The 20,256-nt window shown below is 41.4% G+C and overlaps 1 protein-coding gene across 1 annotated transcript in view; it reads right to left on the minus strand.

Moving 5' to 3' along the window:
• rsrc1 (arginine/serine-rich coiled-coil 1) overlaps positions 1 to 20,256 on the minus strand; it is a 117,496-nt gene that overhangs the window by 88,146 nt on the left and 9,094 nt on the right. Inside the window, exon 4 of the mRNA XM_061073120.1 lies at positions 8,164 to 8,406. Within this exon, the coding sequence (XP_060929103.1) occupies positions 8,164 to 8,406 (243 nt within the window). The remainder of the gene's footprint in view (positions 1 to 8,163; positions 8,407 to 20,256) is intronic.

Consider the following 20,256-nt stretch of genomic DNA (forward strand, 5'->3'; position numbering starts at 1 on the left):
TTAATCCAGCAAACATGGATTATAACCTGGATTATGTGGCAGATTTACACCACTGTGCCCCGGTTTGCTATTCTCAAATCAACGTTACATCATTCAGGGTTTAATTAAGGTTTTGTCAATGGCCTAGGGAGAGGTTGCAATTTCTCTCTCCGGTTAGTTCTTCATTTCTTTTGACCCAAATTGTCTTCATGTCCAATAACCATATGAACCTTCACAGCACATGTGAACACGCTGGCATATAATTACCACTAGGCAGAAAATGGTGCAAGTTTGCTGTCTGCATCCAAGACCATTTTACAATGCATCTGCCTATTAACTCTCAGGATTCGCAGCCTATAGCGCCAGCGTGAACAATCACATGATGGGTTTGAGATATCACAGCATGAAAAATGTATTCTGGTCTTATGAGCAATGTTTAAAAAATGATTTAAAAAGATAACAAGCATTTACATTATACAAATGTTTATGTCATATATTAGGACAAAATCAAAGACAGTCAAAGACACCCCAAATAGACCAAGACTCTTAAAGGTTAAGAGCCAAGTCACATAGAGAGGATGCCAGACCCCTTGACATCACTAGGAATTTGTTTGTATGAGTACTGAAATGAATATGGATGGAACTGGTCTAGTGATAGAAGCTGCTGCTGCTGCATATTAATTCTTAAAAATTAAAGCAATTCTATTATAAGGCTATTGTAACTTTATAATAATTACAGTTATATAGGAGACCTGCTTGTCCTGGCCTTGCAGACAGGTTTGGAGCAGGGTCATGGAGTCAGAGCAGATAACGCATATTAACTGGCATCAGGTAGCAGTAGTTGGTCCTGCATCACTGTATAGATCCTACCAGGGCATTGTGTATGTGTGTGCTTGTTGTGTGTGTGTGTGTGTGTGTATGTGATTGTACATAAATTTCCATCTCGTGAAAATAAAGTTTATATGGCCGGGCTATTCTCTATCCAATCTCAGCTCATTATCTGCGTGGAAAAAAGCAGCTAATGACTACACACAGCCACGGGCCAAGAAACACTACAGCTGCACCGCTCTGTGTGTCCATGTGTTTGTCTACTGGGACCTGTGTGTGTATGCGTGTGCGCTGTCCACCCTTTACATGCAGGCATCACTACTAGTTCACCCACCATCAACCAACAACCCAGCCCCCACCAAAACTAAACAGACATACACATGCACACATGCCTACTTCTCTTCGGCTTCACCCATGTCTGGTCTTGCTCCTGGCCACTAGGCTACCCCCCTTGATGCACACACAAATAAAACACACACTTACAGCTCATTGATTTTAGTCAATGTGAGTGTATCCTAACCTTCCAAGGACGCTGTTTGAAGTCTCTCTTACCTCCACAGACCCGCTCCCAGAGCCAGACACAGCCTAGAGTCCTGCAAGAGGGCAGACCAACACATACACACACGCACACAGACACACACCAGCAGCAGTGGTCCCATCCTCACCACCCATACACACACTCCCAGCAGGCTGAGAGGAGGCTGCAGGCGGGGGCTACTTATGTACATGCACGCTCACAATAAAACACACTTACTTTCTCTGTGTATTATCACCACTAATGAGCTGATAGATGTTCAACAGAGGCAAAGACCCAGACAATCATCTCCTCAGACTGAGGCAAGGAGGGAGAGAAAATCAACAGTGGTGAGTGTGAGTGTGTGTGTGCACACTTGTATCTCAGGTCTTGTTTTATTTTCTCTCTGCCTCACAGCGTCTAAGCTTCCAGAGGTTAAGGCTGAGCGGTGGAACCTAGCGAGCCAAACTGAGGCCTGTGGGTCCTGCCGGGACCCCTGTGGTGAGGCTGGGTCAGGGGAAAACACACTAATGAGAGGAATTACTAAACAATCGCATTCATAAAAATTGATGGGAATGGCTCTTCGGACAAAAATGTCAGGAGAAAGTGATTTTTATTAAAGGATATAAAAAACTAATTCCACCCTCATATAATAAGGTTTTTTACAAGTGAGAATAATGGACAGTGCTGAAGTACTGCCCTTCGTTAGCAGAAAAAAAAAAAAATTCACAGACAAAGACATCAAAAAAAGGCGTTAATGAAAGGTAGGTATTCATTTCACTTCTTTAACCCTAAGCTCATTATACCAACTTCGGATTTACATGCACAGGGAAAAGATGGCTCTCTGCTGCCATGAGAGGTCTCCACTCCGCTCCCCGTGCCTCCGCTCCCCAGCCTCTGCCCGTTTCTCACTCAAACGACATAAAATTGGACCAACACACGGGCACAGTGATCGGGCGCAGACAAGGAGTTCATCCTAATTGGACAGGCCTCTCTGATTGAGGATGAGGAGTACGGCAGCCAGCCCACGTTCTCCCACTACCTCAGCAATTGTCTACAAAGGAAAGTACAGAGGTCGACGCCGGGCAGAGAAAAGGGTGTGGACTTTTTATGAAAGCAGATAGATTATTTGACGAAGGTGTCGAGTTGGAGGAGGGTGACAAAGGCAAGAGTAAAGTATAAGAGTATAATAAGTGTAGCATTTGTGTGTATGTGCACATTAATATTATCCGCAAACCCAAAAGAAAACTAGGTCCTGATTGTACCTTATCCATACCCTATCTAAATCCATTCAAGCCTGATCAAAGCCTGAAGCACTATAGCACTTAATGCCTTTTCAAACATTGACTTGTGATTAAAGATATTCGTTTTAAAAAACTGTCACTTTGTGTGGAGGGAGAGCCATCTGTTATATGTAGATTCTGCATTTCTGCTCATTAATTACAGGTGGGATTTAGGTCGGAACATCAGGTGAAAAAATAATGTTTCATCCAAATTATACTTCTGTCAGTTATCTGCCTGGGGGCAGACGAACACAACACATTGTTTGTTTCTCCTGCTCTGATTTAGAGAGAAATAAAACACAGACAAATTACGTATAATATTAGTAAAATCGAACCTAACCTGGATAGATCTGTGAGGAATTCACAGAAAGTACTGAGACTAATTGAATGCAGAGTGAGAATAAAAGGCAAATTAGGTCTTTGTGCATTTATTGACGACACAATAATAATTTGCGGGCATCTTTGATATCTGTCCATATTTCAGTAAATCACAGACAGTAGCTGAGCGAGCCTGAAATTTAAATTTGGTTTAAAAGAATCACATATTTGCATTAAGTAGGAAAATGTTCACAAATCTAAAATTACAATTTGGCCTCATTATAAATTGTTATTTTATTTTATATCAAGGTACACATTGGACTGCCAGCATATGACAGTAGACCACCGGCAGGAGTCAGCTGTATCACTATGTACAAGCCCACAAAACAACAGCTAAGAGAGAACAACTTAAGTTTATTGTGTCTTGCATAAAACGGTTAATCAGTGATCCATACAGATCCTACCCCATGGTACAGAACAGAGACCGAGTCACAGGTAAGACAGTGAAACTGAAAGAACTACACTGAATTCCACTCACACAGCTTCTGCTCAAACTATAATGGCTGACTGTCTGCGGGGACGGTAAAAACTTTGTGGATGAAAGCATAAGCGTGTGAAAGTGAGAGGGAGGCAATCTGTACTGCAGATTGCTCTACAATGAATCCACGCAGGAAAACCCTCTTAAGCTACTTTTAGACATGCACTGAACCCTGCAATTCCTCTGTACTTTCTTCGCAGGAGTTGCATATATGAACGGAAATGTCAGAGTTAGACGCTCCGCAGTTTCTGCTGACTTTCTCTTCCTGGCCTCCTAGTAAACAGTCCGCAGACATCCAGGAGAAGTCAATCCCTGCTGTATTCACCGTGAGCGAGTCGGTGGGGGTTGATGACGTTTCCAACACACGACAGAAAAAAAAAACACACTGGTGAATGTTGCAAAAGTTAGGATTGGACTGCGATGGCACAAAGAACAAAAAAGGTTGGGAATCACTAGTGTATTTGACTTGAGATGAATAAACAACAATAAACAAATTCCCTTTTTTATTGACTAAACTATCAATGAAGAGAATAACAAAATAAAAAGCTGGTTAAATGCTTGAAGGAGGTTATTTTATTCTGTTTGTAAATACGAAGCCAGAGGATTACAGAGAGCAAAGCTGACCTACTGACCCTGTACACTAGTCAGGGTACACGTACACACACACACACACACACACACACACACAGAGACAGAACCCCACAATCAGCCACTTACCCTTTGCCACTGTTGAAAGGCAACAAGATCTCTTAACAGCAGCTCGTCTTTTTCAATAAATTTTGCATGAAAACATGCCGCTGGAGCACCAAGTTGCCTGCTGTCATACTAGAGGAGTGTTAAATGTTTAATGACGACAACACCACACACATGCGCGTGCACGCAAACACAGAGTCAGTGTCAGGGTGCCGCTCTGAGGAGCCCCTCTTTCATCCTGACAGACACTATAAAGCCTCTCACCCTCCCTGCCACCCCACCCCACCCCACCCCACCCCACCATCAACCCTGCGCTGCTCCGCTACGCTCCCACCACCCGACAAGGAAACCTGGATGTAAATGAGGTTGGAGTGTAATGGTGTGTTTGTGTGTAAGTAGTGAGAACGGGGGGTGTTCTCTAAAGACCCTACCCCCCATCACCATTAAGAGCAGAAGAAAAAGAATAGAAGAGACGGAGGAAAAAGAAGAAGTTTGACGTAGAAAGGATATCCAGCAAAAGAAGTCACGTTTTACATATTCCTGAAACGTCTCACTGCTTCTGCTTTTCTACTAGTGAAGCAGAACTTGTTACCTAAACTCTCGAGGGAGAATCTGGGGAAGAACAGGAACTTCCATGTCGGGATCGTTTTGGACAGTGATAAAATGATATCAAGGTCCAGAGATGGACCAACTTTATTTTAAAATGTTATATATTTTAGACTAGTGTCAATTAAACTAGAAATTAAATTGAACTTATTGCTGCATTACCTCATGACATCATGGCAGATGCTATATGAACATTTTCCTAAATGCCTTAATTACAACTTATAGTGAAGTGACACAAGTAAACACAAGCTTATATATTAGAGCCCTGATAATTAAACCAGCCTTTCACAGACATATGGCATTCATGTCTGCTGAAACGCATTGATATGATAACTTCTATTTTACGGAATGAACAATGTAGAAAATATGTGCGTTTCTGTTTATATGAAAAGTCTGAAAAAAATTGTATTCTTAAAAGTTCTATATATTTTGTTATTTAAAGTTAAATTACTGGTTTAAATGAAAAACATCAAGCCTCAATTATATTTCTTTGTCATAAAGGTTTGATAACGAGATATTCATTCAGAATATAAGCATGTTTTTACCCCCTTATAACAGTATCTGCCACGGAAAGCCATTTCGGTCAAACTCATATATATATATATATATATATATATATATATATATATATACACACACACATGTACGATGGTGAATCAGTGCCATATAATTTAGTCAAAATTATTCCAAAATCACACCTCCACCAGTTTAAGTCATTTGGAAGGATAAACAGTTGGAAATATAATAATGCTGCCACAGGTGGAAATGCATACACACACCAACGCAAATCAACAAACTTGCGTATTTGAGCACACACACCTCCACAGAGACAAGCTTAAGCGGGGTCAGAGATAAAGGAAGAGATTCCTATCAATGCTGAAGGATATTGAAGCCTTAATAAGAAAATAGATATAGTCTGCTGGCCTTATATCTCACTGTTAGCTTTATTTGTTTTCCTGATATGGATCTAAGAAAGGCAATATGTAATGGCTTCAAATAAATGGAGCACTTTTCCTTTAAAAGCAAAGCTTCTTGTTCTGCTCACAAAGAAAAATCTGAGCCCTCTGGTTCTGGTGATGACCAATGGGATCCTCCACCAGTATGTAAAATGGTAAAGTTTGGGCTTTTTATAATATACAAGTAAATCTGTTAACTGTTTTCTATTAACCAATACATCAAAACATTAGCATTAGTTTGAAAGACCATAAATACATTTTGTAATTATAAATAAACAAAAAAACTATACGAAATACAAAATGCATAACCCTTATTTCTAGTTGTGCACGTTTGTCTCAGTTAAATCTATGAATAGCAATTGGTAGATACGTCAAATGACCTGTGTTTTAAGGTTTAGCATTTCCTCCACTTTTACTTCTCTTCACGTGACAAACTAGAACAAGTCCTATTAGGTCAAAAGTTTTTTGTTTTTGTGTTTTTTCTACACTCTTCAATACACTTGTCTCTTACTGCTACAGAGATGGGTTTCATCATCTGATTGCAATGTTGTATCATAAATACATCTGAGGTTTGAGGATCGTTTTTCAGCCAGATCAAACGGTCGTGAAATCCTAAATTGCCATTTGGCTATTACGACATATTTCTATCCAGAGAAAACACTTTGAGGTGGTATTTTCTCAGCCTTCCGTTGGCTTTACTGTTTTCTCTCTGATAAGTTCATGTGTGGTCAAATTTTACTTTAACATGGTTTAAGTATCACTTTCTTTGAAAAGCCAAGAAGCAGTTAATTTAATGTCTGAAATAACATTGGATGTGTATAATATATTTAAACTCTAATCACAACTTGATCTTTACATATGGACTCAGGCCGCTAGGGTTGTCACAATCCAAACTATATCAAAGGGTTGAGTTTGATGACGTCGTGAAGCAGCGTGGGATCATGAGAGTTGTCTTCACCACCATTGCCAATTAAAATATAACTGACGCGACTTAGGTGCAAATAATGTTGTTGTCCATTAGAAGTCTGTGTAGATTCTAAGTCATCCAGGTCACGGTATCTTCAAAGGTTGTACAAGTGTATGTAGGCAACTGGACTTGCTTGTGTTTCTTAAAGAAATGTTACCTCTCATCCAAGAGGCTTCTTCTCTTGGATGAAACGTCTTCAAGAAAAACACAGTCCACCCAGAAATTTTTATTTTGCCCACCTATGCCAGTACACTTGTCCAACATCTGAAGATTTGGCCCATTACGAGTGACTAATACAAACATTGGAAGAATAAAAAAGATGAGTGACTAATTGGCGAGCAGTGTGTTTTTCCTCCATCAAACGTTGTTCGCCCCATAAGTTACAGGAGATGCCACCATCGGTTAAAAAGGCTGATATTACGCAATTAAAAGGCTTACAAAATGAAACATCCTGCTACTTTTAATAAAATTGTGGATTTCTCTGGGTTTGAACATTGTTGAAAACATTTTGAATAATCCAAGTATGTAAGTCAATAAAACCTATAAAATAGGTCTGGTTGTTTTTAGAAATTTAAAATAAAGAATTGTCAGATTCTGACAACCTAAGCCATAAGTTTAGATACAGTTTACCACAGGGACAAAATCAATGTGCAGCCCAGCGGTTGGTCTGCATCGCTCCTGGGATCCGTACACACATCTGTGCCATTCACTATGACAGACAACAAGTGGGCACCAGTCATATTAAAATGGCCTCCAATCACGTTAGAGCGTGAAGTGCTGGGGAGGGATCGATGGTGCCGCTCCGGCTGAGACAGCGAGAGGCCTCTAAGGTGGTTAGAACCATATTTGAAGGGCAATACTGCTAAAATCTGCACCAACACTGATTCACTGCTGTGATTTCTGGTGTGTATAAGCTTGCAAGTAAAGATGTCATTTGCCAACTTTTCTCACCTTAATAAGGGGCTCTCATTTATTGCCTTCTTTTCCTGGCATGAGCACCAGTGACTTTGGAGATGCATATGATCTTGTTATATCTCTAGACTTATTGCAGTTGGGTCCAAAGGGTGGAAAGCCAAGTTAAAGGCATCAGAAATCATCTAGTGACCAAAACATCCTCTGAAAACCGAACCAGTGCAGCACTCCCACCCACCATCTATTCTTATATCAACATCTTCTCCTGCATGAGGGAATTATATCACATTACAAGTCCGGCGTAGCCCCATGCTTGATTACAGGTGGAAATAGAGAAAGAAGGGTACTGATGGATTGATGGATGGAAGGATGGAGTGATGGATGGACAGATGGAGGAGCTGAGACTGAGCTCCATATTTAAGCCTGTATTATACTGACAAAAATAGTCTGTTCTCCTGCGGAGGCAGTGGTTTAGATTGAGCTGGGCCGACGCAACACTTGTTTGATGCGTTCGTGTCTCCCTGTGCATGTATTGTGTGCTTCCATGTACAGAGCGATTCATCACTTACTCCTTTTTTTTGTCAGCCTTCTCTTTACTCTTGTCCTTGTCTCTGTCCTTTTCCCTGTCCTTGTCTCTGTCTCTTCCTCTGTCCCGTTCCTTCTCCTTCTCTTTCTCCCTCTCCCGGTCCCGGCCCTTGCGTCGGCTCCGGTCTCGCTCTCTGCTGTGGCTGCGACTCTTTCGGCGACTGTGGCTTTCTCGTTGGGTGCGGCTGCCACTCTTACTGCGAGACCTTCGGTGGCGAGAATGAGACCTGGAAGAAAATATGACAAGAAATTACAATTGCAGCTCATAAACTACTGATAGTGTGACATACTGATGTGTTTTCTTAAAAAGAACAAGAAGTAAAACTATGGTAGAATATCATGAACCTCTTCTTTGTAATTAAATCACCTTTTAAATCTATGTCATCCTACGATGCTTTGTCAACCATAGTTAATGTATGAATTTTCCAAAATGTATTTTGGTGACTGGTAGAAATCTGTGACTGACACTTTCAGTGTCAGTTGTTTAACAACAGTGAAACCGAAATGGGAAAAGTAAGAGCAATGGATTAAGTTCTCACTGAAGAAATAGAATATTGTGGAGGCATTGCAATAACGGTTATTCACTTCATTGCTCATTTAGAAAATGGTAATGATTAAATGACATCTTCTATGATTGATTTCGCTCTGTAAAATAGTCACAACATAAAACAATGTACGTGCATACTACTCTAAAAAGTGTGACATGGATTTGGAAAACAGATGTTAATGAGTAGAACTGGAATCAAAACCAGAAACAAAAATCTTATTTGAAATCCAAACTGACGAGAGACCAACTTCAATAAGACAGTAGCTTCACATTAACACATAAAGAAAACAAATCTCAAGTAGGCAAATTCATCCTCCACTTGATGGAAATATTAGTAAAGTTATATACAATCACGTTCACTGTGACGGACACACACACCAAACCACAGATACACAACAAACACTGTGGAAATGGAGCCAATTAGACGAGGGCTCAGAGGAAGGCCTGTCCTCAGTATTGATCCTGACACTGGCCTTCTGGTCTAAAAAAGATTTACAGTGAGAGATTCACTCTGTTAGTTATGACACACAAACACGAGCACACACCGAGTTACACACACAACCGGAAAATAGAGAATTGAAAGTGTAACTCATATCTCAATATGGTGCCATACAGGCAAGGGAACAAATAACCAAAATATAACCACTTATTTATGTGACACCACACATGCCTCTATTAATGCAGCAAAACCCCTTTGACATATTCTGCTCAAGTGTGTGTTCGTGCACAAGTGAGTGTGTGTGTGTGCTTGTGTAAGTGGGAGTGTGTGTGAAGGACCATTTATTGAAACCCCAGTAGAAATCGGCAGCTAAGATGCCGTTATTTTCCATCATCTATCATTTTATTGATTTGTCTATAAAAACAGTCAAACCTGCTGTCCACGAGCTTTATTGCTTTCCCCCCTTTATTAGTTTGCAGTTTGGGACATCCAGAGCTGTCTCTCTCCCGACAGAAAACTAATCATTTTCTTCAGACGCCTGTCACCATCCTAACAGACAACACTCTGACAACTGTTTCAATCAATTAGGCCGGGGCGATCCCCATCTCTGGAGAGCGAGCTGCGCTATTTCAGTGTCTCTGCGAAAGAGAATCTGTTTGAAAAAGAAAACAAAAGCACTGTTTGAAGTTCAGTTTTCCAGGAGTTCAGCTTGCATTGAAATTAAACTATTTCACAAGCAAGTATTATATTAACTATATGTTAAGCACATTATTTTCCTTGTTGAACAAAAAGCTTAAACCTGCGTCAAAACTGATCTGCCACTTAATCACCATATTGCATATACAAGTCTTGCATCAGATACATATTAACCATGCACAGAGCAATTTGCTGCAAACCGTTCACATTAAACACAGACTAAAAATCCTTATTTTGATTCACAAAATCTGGCTCATTATCCAGACATGCAAAACAAATGTCACCTATTCATAAATATTAGCACTTAACATATGTCTGAATTGTTTCATAAAGATCTCTGCAATATTTTTTGAGAGATTCACAGAAAATGGAAATACTCCTGAGCTGAACCTGAATGTAACAAGTTCTTCCACATCCTTCCACCAGGTTTTGTGGAAATCTGTTCAGTTGTTTTTGTGTAATGCTGCTAACAAACAAACAAACACACTCCAATGAAAACATAACCTTAGACATGCGTAGATTAAACAAGCAGTTAATACTTTAGAAATGTCCTTCACAGTGACCCCCCTCAACCTTTTGAATCCAAATTAAAGTGATACTTATTTTCAGACAAAGAGAAAATATTTAACAAAAATCGTACATTTGGGAAAGTTGACAATTAACTTTAAATGCTTCATAAGGTATCCAAAGAGCTGCAGATTTACTTTCTAATGGTTCCAGCTCTGGTTACAACACTGTTATCTGAGCAGCTACATCTGCCCCTCTATAGGATCTTTTCCCCCGCACAGTAAATCCTGTCTTATTGCATTCTGCAGAACAGACACTAAAGCAGCCACCCTGCAGTGCTAATCAGAAATAATTATCATGAAACATGTGATTCAGGCAGAGGTGGAAGCCAACATCAGTCAAAGGACATCTGATTTAACATGTTTGATACAGTATTTACTGCAGCTACAATTACCCTGGTCAGAAAATCACAGCTAATGCAGAAAAAAGGAGAAGAAAAACATTGGCATTTTTGGGGTGTGGAGTCTCCAGGCGAGATAATCCATCAATGGCACAAACAGACCTTGGAATGAGTGAATTTATGTGTTGACAATGCCTGCGTATGTTTGTAATCAGCAGTACATGAGGGGAAATACAACAGAGTTGCACTGTTCCAAGTTTAAGTCTTATATTTACAGCCAAGCAAATTGTGGCCAGAAGCAGCAGATGCAATAAACACAATCTCTCTCTCTCTCTCTTTCTGTCCCTCTGTCTCTGCCTCCCTCTCGCTTTCTTCCTCTGATGGCAAAGAAAGCAGCCCACTTTTGGGGTGTGCAGCAAATTAAATTTACTGTAGTTAATAGAGTGAGCCTATGCTGCTAAATGTCAATTTCCTGACCAAGTCCTTCCCCTTGGAGAATGATTAGCTAATTTGAGGCTGGGGATAAATGGGCTAATGCAGGACACACAGATAAACAGCCACAGTTGGACCCCATGCCAAGTCCTTCCCCTGCTTTACATTTTATTGGCCTTATTATCTCCAGGGAAAATGGGTCCCCCTATGGCCTTAACATATTTTCATTTCTAATAAAAGGCCCTTGCTGGTCGCTCCCATGAACAGACCCCACATACACACACATACGCTGCACCCTCACAGCCGCCTTCCTCCATTCCTTCTTCGTTTCAGCGTCCAGTCCATTAAATCGGAGCTCTGCAATTGGCTGGGAACATTTTCCTGGTGAATTATCAATAGAGTAATTATGCTGCATGTTGGGAGCCGGGCTGAAGCTTATCGCCGCTGACCCCCCGGTGCGCGCCAGGATATGATCCCTCACCACAGCCCATTGGGGTAATTATGTGACTAGGTGTGAAGCTGGATGGTGTGTTACCCTTATCAGTCTGTATTCTATTTCTGTTTTCATTGAAAATTGGACATTAATGGCAGCTACGCCGTGCCTCTAGTGTCAGATACAGGTGAACGTCTCCAATGGAATCTGACCTTAGTTAAATCATTATTCATACTTTGCGGTGCAGGGACGGGGAACAAATGCACACACACACACAAATATACACACACCAATCATCCTCACTGTTTCTTTAAACCTATCTTTCCCATATTCGAGCGGCAGTGACACAGGTTCAGATTGTTTTTTTTTCCTTTTCCCCAAAACACCCTCCTGTGTAAGAAAACAAAACAGAGGTAATGTCCATATTGTTTTTAATCCGAGGCTAAAATAAACACTGACATAACCGCTGACAAAACAAGTGATGTTCTCAGCTTTGCCCCGAGCAGCGTCCCCGTCCATTAGGCCACCGCGCCGCAGCAATGAATAATGACCGTGTAACTTTAACCCTATTGTATTTCAGTAGATGCTGGCGACAGTGACCCCTGTTTGACCAGTTGTTCTTCCTAACAATACGATAAAAGCTAGAGAGGAGTAATTAAGGGACCAAGACAAACAGTTGTACTAAATAATTTAAAATTGCAATTTCCTGGCTCGAGATTGTCTTTGTAATAGAGTAAAAATAATCAACTATAATAACATGAGGGTTAAATTGGACTAGCTTCCCTGAGAGTTTAACATATTTTTTGTTCATTTACCATGTCAATGTAGGGAGCTGAAACCCGGAGTTAGTGTCCAGGTCAGCCTCAGTGCCGCTGCAATCCACATTCACATTGTATTTATGCCTTTTTATATTAATCTTTCTGAAAAGCTGTAACCTGACTCTAGAGTTATCTGTGCATATTCTATTTCAAGCTAAACGCCTATCTACTTCTACACGTGCTATTACAATTCAAGCGCTCAGTCATTTTGACAAAGATATAACAAAATTATTTTTTAACGACTACAGCTTTTGTAAGGCATAGGTGCACTAATGCACTATTGTTATTTAATATTTGTAAAATGATGAGGTAGTCAGATTCCACAAATGTAACAGAGTTAGACACCCATTAAGCTTGAAATACATCCACTAAAATTCACAGTATTGGGTTTCAAGATTTCACAAAGATTGGAAGGAGCAGAAATAAAGAAAAAAAAAGCGAGTGGAACAGAGGCCGTCACAGAGGTGGCACAGCACGATTTATTCAGAATGAAATAACAATGTGCCTTTAAACAATATAAATAGTAAAATATTGGATAGACTGGACAAACATTTTGATATTTGTTCAATTCATTAAAAAGAAAAATGTGGCTCAATCTGGCCTTAAAAAAAATGAAGATGCAAAAACGAGTTTTCTTATTAACTTGTTCCAGTTTAAGTGTTTTTGTCACTACTGAGGAGGCATTTTGAAACCTTTAAATTTGTTTCAAATCACTGGGAGTTATTCTTTGAATCTAAAACGACGCACACACACACACACACACACAAACACGCGCGCACACACTACAAAAAAATCTTGCCTGTCGACTTTTCCAAGCGACAGACAGATTGAAAACTGGCCTATTGAAAGTATGAAGATCCATATTTGAAGAACTTCATTAATGCGCTGTTCCCTGCCGAGTTATTTCCAGTGACAGAGCACACAGCAGCAGCTTCATGTACAAGTTAAAAGTCCTTTTTTCTTTTTTTCTCCCATTTCAATGTGTTTAAAAGCACCTTGAGTGAGAAATGTGCATTTCCTGCTGCCAAAAGACGTGGAAAACAGCTGTTCCTGCCTGACGCTGCCTGCTGAATGGAATGCAAATATGTTAACCATCCAGAATTTATTACTTTTGAGTGCTCTTCAAACGCTACGGCAGACACAAGTTTAATTTATGATATTCCTCTAATTATGAGAGCTGTTGAAATCATTTCCCAAGCTGCTTCCTCCTTCCAAGCAGCCACATTATCTGTTCCCTCAGTTCACAGCACACACACACACACACCGATTCAGGCACGCACGCCCACACAGACATATAAATATATGCACACACACTCAATAACACACCAGGAATCACCGCAAAGAAGCTGATTGTGAGCACAATTAACACAGCAAAGACAGAGCATGAAATATTCACAGAAATGTTTTTTCTCGGTCCCCCCTCTGCTTCATAAAAGCAATGTTTAGATTTGTCATAATCGTCAGTTTGCTTTTAATTCAGCAGCACATCAACACAAACGTCTGCAGTACCCTGCTATGCTGGGAAGCAGAAATGAGACCCCATGCAGGCCACCCACTCACTGCACCCCCATACCCACCCAAACACACACTCACACAGTTACAGCCACAAGCCACAAGGTCAAGCCATTTAGCAGAGTTCAAAGGCCTTCAAAGACCCCTCAGATCTATATGAACCTACGATGGCCTGCCAACGCTGAGGGAAAAGATAACTTTCCGCAGCAAGATGTGGTTTCCACGAGCGTGCATGTTTGCATATCATGTGCATGGCTCTGTGTGTGCACGTCACTCTGCATGGGCCGATTAGCCGGCGTCTTCATTGGCACATATGCCCAGTGTCACTCAGCCTCCTCATCGCAATCCTAAACTTGGCCGTCTGGTGTGCACCCGCGACCCTTGACCTGTGTGCAGTCGCAGCTCGACATGACACCCATTAGCAGCTGGAGCCGAAGGAGGGTGGGGGGGGGCTGGCCTAGCCACTCAGCCCAGACACAAGGTCAAGTGGGGGTCACATTCAGACTAGGTGCTAACTTGCCAACTCGCTCACAGCGACTCAAGCAATTGAAACCCACTCTTTCCATCCATCACGGCCCGGAACAATTAGTTACACCGAGTTAGGGGAGAGTTGTTTTGATTGTCATTGCCTCCATCTGTAGGAGGGTGGGAAGCAGGGAGGTAGAAAAAGTTGAAGGACAGACGAGGAGGAGGAGGAGGAGGAGGAGGAGGAGGAGGAGGAGGAGGATGAGGAGGAGGAGGAGGAGGAGGAGGAGGAGGAGGAGGAGAAAGAATGGATTGAAGGACAAGACGAGGAGAGACAATGGGTGAAGGACGGCAGGAGGCTGTGGAAGAAAAAGAACAATATGAAAAGGGTTTTTAAAGTTCGGGAGCCAGGATCAACCAGGCTAACTAAAAAGGAGGAGAGAGTGAAAAAGAAAAAAATTGGGACTTATGAAGACAGAGGAGACCGCAGAGCTTCACATAAAGCTGGCTCCAATTAGCAGGTGTGCTCTTAGACGCTTGCTCTCCCTCTTTCTCTGGTCAGGGAAGATGTATTTTTCTGCCTTTATACCCATGTATTTATGAAGTGGTGGGAGATCTGAGGGCCCTTAGCATAACAGCCCTTTATTGTTTAAATGTGGACCGTGCAGCCCTGAGCGCTTAAGTGATTTAGGAACCTCACAACTCCGGTATAAGAAAAATCATAAACGCTGAGACAAACCATGTGGGTGGACTGTAAAAGGCACAGAGGAACGGGCCGACAAAAAGCAGACACACATTCCTCTACTAAAGGCAAACTACACTTAATTAAACACCCAAGACACAACTGGTATAGCGCCCTGTAAAAAAAACACAGTGCTGTTAGTTTCTCCCTCTTCAGTGGAGTAACATAAAGTTGTCTTCTGACAGAACAGAGGCTCGTCTCAAAGAAGTTTATAAAAATCTTTTTTTTTTATGAACCGCTGTCAAGATTGAACAAGGGGAAGGAGGGAGAGAGGGACGAACGCAGAAAGAGAGATCAAGAAATGGATAGAGAGAGAAAACACTCCTCCCTTTGGAAAAAAAAAAAAGACTCTCCCCCTCCAATACATCTGTCACCTCTCATAGTCTGCATGGCCTGCACACAGAACTATAGGTAGCCGATAAAGCAAATTTTACCCAGTAGGGGATTTCTGTAGTGTGACACAGACGTATGCATCTGGAGAAAAACATTCAGCAGAAAAAAACTATACATATATATATTTTCTTTTTTTCTGGCACAATTTCTGTTTGGATTAAGTACTCAATGTCAAGTGGGAATGGATTTTTTAGCTTTTACACACCCACACTGCTGAATTGACAGCTTCCACAAATTCTTCTATTTAAGGTCTATAGACAATGAAATGACAATTGAACCGAGGTCTATTCTTTATGCAACTTTTTTAAATTTCTTGCCAACCAATTTCAATCTTTAAGTTTTTCTGTTTAATATATTCATCTTCCCTATAAAACTCAACATTCAGGCGTAAGAGGACTTATTCACTATGCACTGTTGTTACACATGTTACAACAATGGTATTAAAGTCATTTATTCATTACACATCTGCAGTAGCACGTGAGAAAAAAGGACCGGGCTCACTAATCTCACTTTTTCTGAGCGTCAATATTCCACAGAGAGAAATCTGGCAAAGTTCCACCGCAACAAAACTGTTGACTGCATTTAAAATAATTACAATTTTCCCTGCTTTGATTTGGAGCCAAAAAATCACGACATGCGAGTTCTCTGTTCAGCCAGTCACAGGAGTGATCTGCTCTTTGTTCAGCCAATCATGTGACAGTTGGCCACGAATCCTCTGGGCAATCCATCTCTCTGCACTTCCTCCTCATGTCCTCGACACTGCCAGAGCCCGAGCGGATAGACAGAACAATAGAGGAAGACAAATTTCAAATAGAAAACCTCATGCGCGCGCTGAGAAAGTGTTTCATTACTTTCAAAAAGATTGTCAAGGTTTCAGTCAAGACGCACATGATCCTTGTTTCATTCCTTCTCCCTCATTTTTCTCCTCTTTTTTCCACAAATAAATTACTAAACGCGTGAGTGAAACCACATGCTTGTGTGTCAGGGTGTGTGTGCGTGGGTCCTTTGCTTGGCTAAAGTGAACTGACAAGTGCAGGCAGTGGTTCCATTAGCTGGCAATTTGCTCTCAAGTTATCCAGGGGGGAGAAGAGGAACGACGGAGGTGGGTTTTTTTTTTTGGCAGGACAACGCACATGGCTCTGCTTAGAGGACAAGTTAAGTGAGGTGCTCACACACATAATCCCAGGCCATCATTCAAACACTCTCATAACACATGCACACTCAGACATGCTGACGGATATCAATGCCTCAAATAATAATGAAAATGAAAATTTATTGGAAACTTGCACAGATTTACCTTTTCGGAAAAAAAAAAAGAAAAAAAATATATGTGTGCTGTAATGTTGACACTCATTTAGAATAGGACTGTGGCTACACTCAAGACAAACAATATATGTCTATATCTATATGTGTCCACTGAGAATGAGGGTATCCATATGGTTTGAGCGAGAGCATAACTAGAGTACAAGTAAACACGGCTGACTGAGATTCGTCCATGCATGCTCTCTTAGCAGGGGTCTCTATGGACTGGCTCAAAACCTGGCCACTGAATCACACACGGCACATAAACATACCTCCCTCCTTCCCTGTGTGTGTGTGTGGGGTATTTTTAAGAGAAAAGACTAACTGTGGACAGACGGTGGCATGTATCTGTGCATAAATTAAAGAGCAGAAGCTGATAATTAAAAGGGGGGGGAAATAAGCACGGATAAAATAAAACTTTGCTAATCGGCTACTTGGCAAGGTGACCTCTCGGTGCACCTGCCGCCATCCTCAGACCTGCTGTCCTGCTGGGCGAGTGACACGGGGGGCCAATATGCAGGTCCGGCTATAAGCAGCAGGCAACTAGTAAAGCCCCCACTCCTCCTCTTTACCCCCGCTCTCTCTCTCGCTGTGTGTATCAGTGTCTCTCTGTCTCTCTCCCTCCCTGTGCTTCTCCACCCAGAGCGTTATTAGACCCAGGGCTGCGCTGCGGCTCCAAACAGCTCAATGACAACACACAGGGCCTGCCAATTAGAAATAATTAGACAGTCATTTCAGTGGCAAGTCTTTTTAAGTGCATATATAACGATGCAATGATGCTTATTAGCCGGCCTGAGCCAGCGAGGACCAGGGCCTCAAACGCTTTGGCGCTGGAGAAAATAATTATGCCAGTGATCACAAAGCGAGCTGCACATCTCTGTACTTCACCTCCACACGTTTCAAAAATCCACTTCATTAGCTTCTGTAATTAATCCTCCATTAATTGCAGGAAAAGCCCAGTTTACCTCCCTTCGTTTCTAATTATCATCTTATAAATAGTTATGGTTATAATTAATGTGTTCATTAGGCAGGATATTTCTCTCAAAGCCTCGCTGGGAGCCAAAGGTCCGGCTCGGCTCTCTCTGAAGCCTAACCAGCCAGAAGGTGAGGCCATCCTGCCTGCATTTGCTTTTATTTTACTACATTCAACCTCCTAATTGGCATTTAAAACCCAATTTGGAAGAACTTCAAGAAGCTTAAATAGGAAAGAGAGACAGAGAGAAGGCAGGAAGGAGAGAGAGAGAGAGCGGGAGAGAGAGAGAGAGATACATTTGGTGTTCATTTTCCTATGCCAGAGCTAAAAGCAATTCTGTCTGTGTCTTTCTCTCGGTCTGGCCAGACGGACGAGGCTCAAGTGAAAACAATGAAGGCTGGTTGCATGATTTTAGACTTTGGCATTATCTAGGTTTTATACGCAAAGAGGTGCAAGTGTTTCACTACCAAAAAAATAACAGAGGACGTGTTGGGGGTTGGGTTTCGCTCATCAAACAGACAAAATTTGTCTTTGGTTTACAGATTTAAAGTAACTTGTTTCTATGATACTTAAATGAAACACAAAGATTAGCATTCATTCACACACACTTTTCACAAAGGAAAATTACTCCAAGCTCTTGATGATTAGAACTGAAATTCAAAAACTTATGTTAAATTCCAAAACATATAAATTTGAAGTTACATCATAATAAGAATTTATTATATTGTTATTTTGGGAAAACAGGATAAGCTTGAGCTCTGTATAGAAATAATGTCCACTGTAATATCTGGAGAATCATACAGATTGTATTATCTGTTACAATCACTTTGTTGTGTCTGTTTTGATAGGGAGTAAGTGGTCTTTTTATGCTAATGTATCCAGCACATAACTTTGAGTGGCCATCAAATATTATATATCCCATATGACATGTCGTAAAGAAAAAAAAAGCTTTAAAGAAAACATCAATGGTAATAAATCACAGCTTAAAGACCTTTACACAAAAAAAATTCAACTGTCAACGAGAGAAAATAAAAATAAAAAGTTATATTTTGCATTTGAAGTGAACTTGTTAGCTCTGGTTGAACAGGTCGGCCAACCAGGAAAAATATGCAAGACTGAATCTAACTTCATATGACAACAATGCCTGCATAAAAAGCTTTTATGAACCGAGTTACACAAAAATTTCAGTAAATTAAAGGAATTATAATGATTTCCCTACAATTATAACACTTGACAATATTGTAATTACAGTATTATTGATGTTGTTTTCTATCAAAATCAATTTGTGTGTCATCACTCAGATGGGAGAGGGAGGGACAACTGCTTGATGTTAAACTAGTCCAGGTTTGGGACCGTCGGACTGCTGCTCCTCCTTTTGTGAGGTGAATTCTGAACGTGTGCTTTTGTGTTTGTTACTCAGTGCAGACTCTACAGCTAGGTTGCTACCCAGGGGAGTGGGCTAGTGCGTTTTGAGCCTGCAGGATGGAGGGGTGCGGTGCAGGTGGGGGTGTGGGGTGGGACCGGCTTGGCAGGAGTGAGGGGTGTGGGGGGGGTTAGGTTCCTATGGCGGTAGAGGGGAACACTGCTTGCGGCGAGGCGGGGATGAAAGAGGCTGTCTGTGTCAGTCACTTATTTCTCCCTTTGGTAAATAAAGGTTTCTGACAACAAAGCCGAGCAGCGCTTGACTGGCCTTTACAGCGGATAAATAAAAAAGACAACAGAGAGAGAGAGAGAGAGAGAGAGAGAGAGTAAGAGTGAGAGTAAGAGTAAGAGTGAGAGTGAGAGTGAGAGTGAGAGTGAGAGTGAGAGTGAGAGAGAGAGAGAGAGAGAGAGAGAGAGAGAGAGAGAGAGAGAGAGAGAGAGAGAGAGAGAGAGAGAGAGAAACACAACAACAAACACGTTCAGATCTCACGACTGGAAGCATGTTGATTTTTATGGAGTAGAGAAGACACAGCTGAACTAAACCAGGTCATCTTTCAGTTTAAATCAACACTTTGTAAGTCCAGTAATCGGGAAAGAAGGAAGAAAGGGCTAAACGTCATCTTGCGGGGGGGGGGGGGGGGGGGATGGAATAACAGACAGTTGAAATGCAGCCAGGAGCTGGCTCTTAAATTTCACTTCAGCACCAGTCTAGACTCACCTAAAACCACAGCAAAACTGCAATAACACTACGTGAGATAGTGCAGGAGAAGGAAGAGAAAGGACTTAAAGGTTGTTTGCATTTTTTCTTAACTTATTTTCTATCCATTAGTGCCATAATTCCTCCCTTATGGTTCTCTCATATGGCAACGTCTCAGCAGTTTGTTGAGGAAACCAGATTTTCACCTGTCATGTCCTCAAAACACACTCGGGCCTGTTTCCCTTATGAAGCCTGCGACACCCTAAACCACCTGCTACATCGCGCACACACTTACTCTG

Source organism: Limanda limanda, chromosome 6, assembly GCF_963576545.1.
Source record: "Limanda limanda chromosome 6, fLimLim1.1, whole genome shotgun sequence".
In the NCBI taxonomy this organism is placed as follows: Eukaryota; Metazoa; Chordata; class Actinopteri; order Pleuronectiformes; family Pleuronectidae; genus Limanda; species Limanda limanda.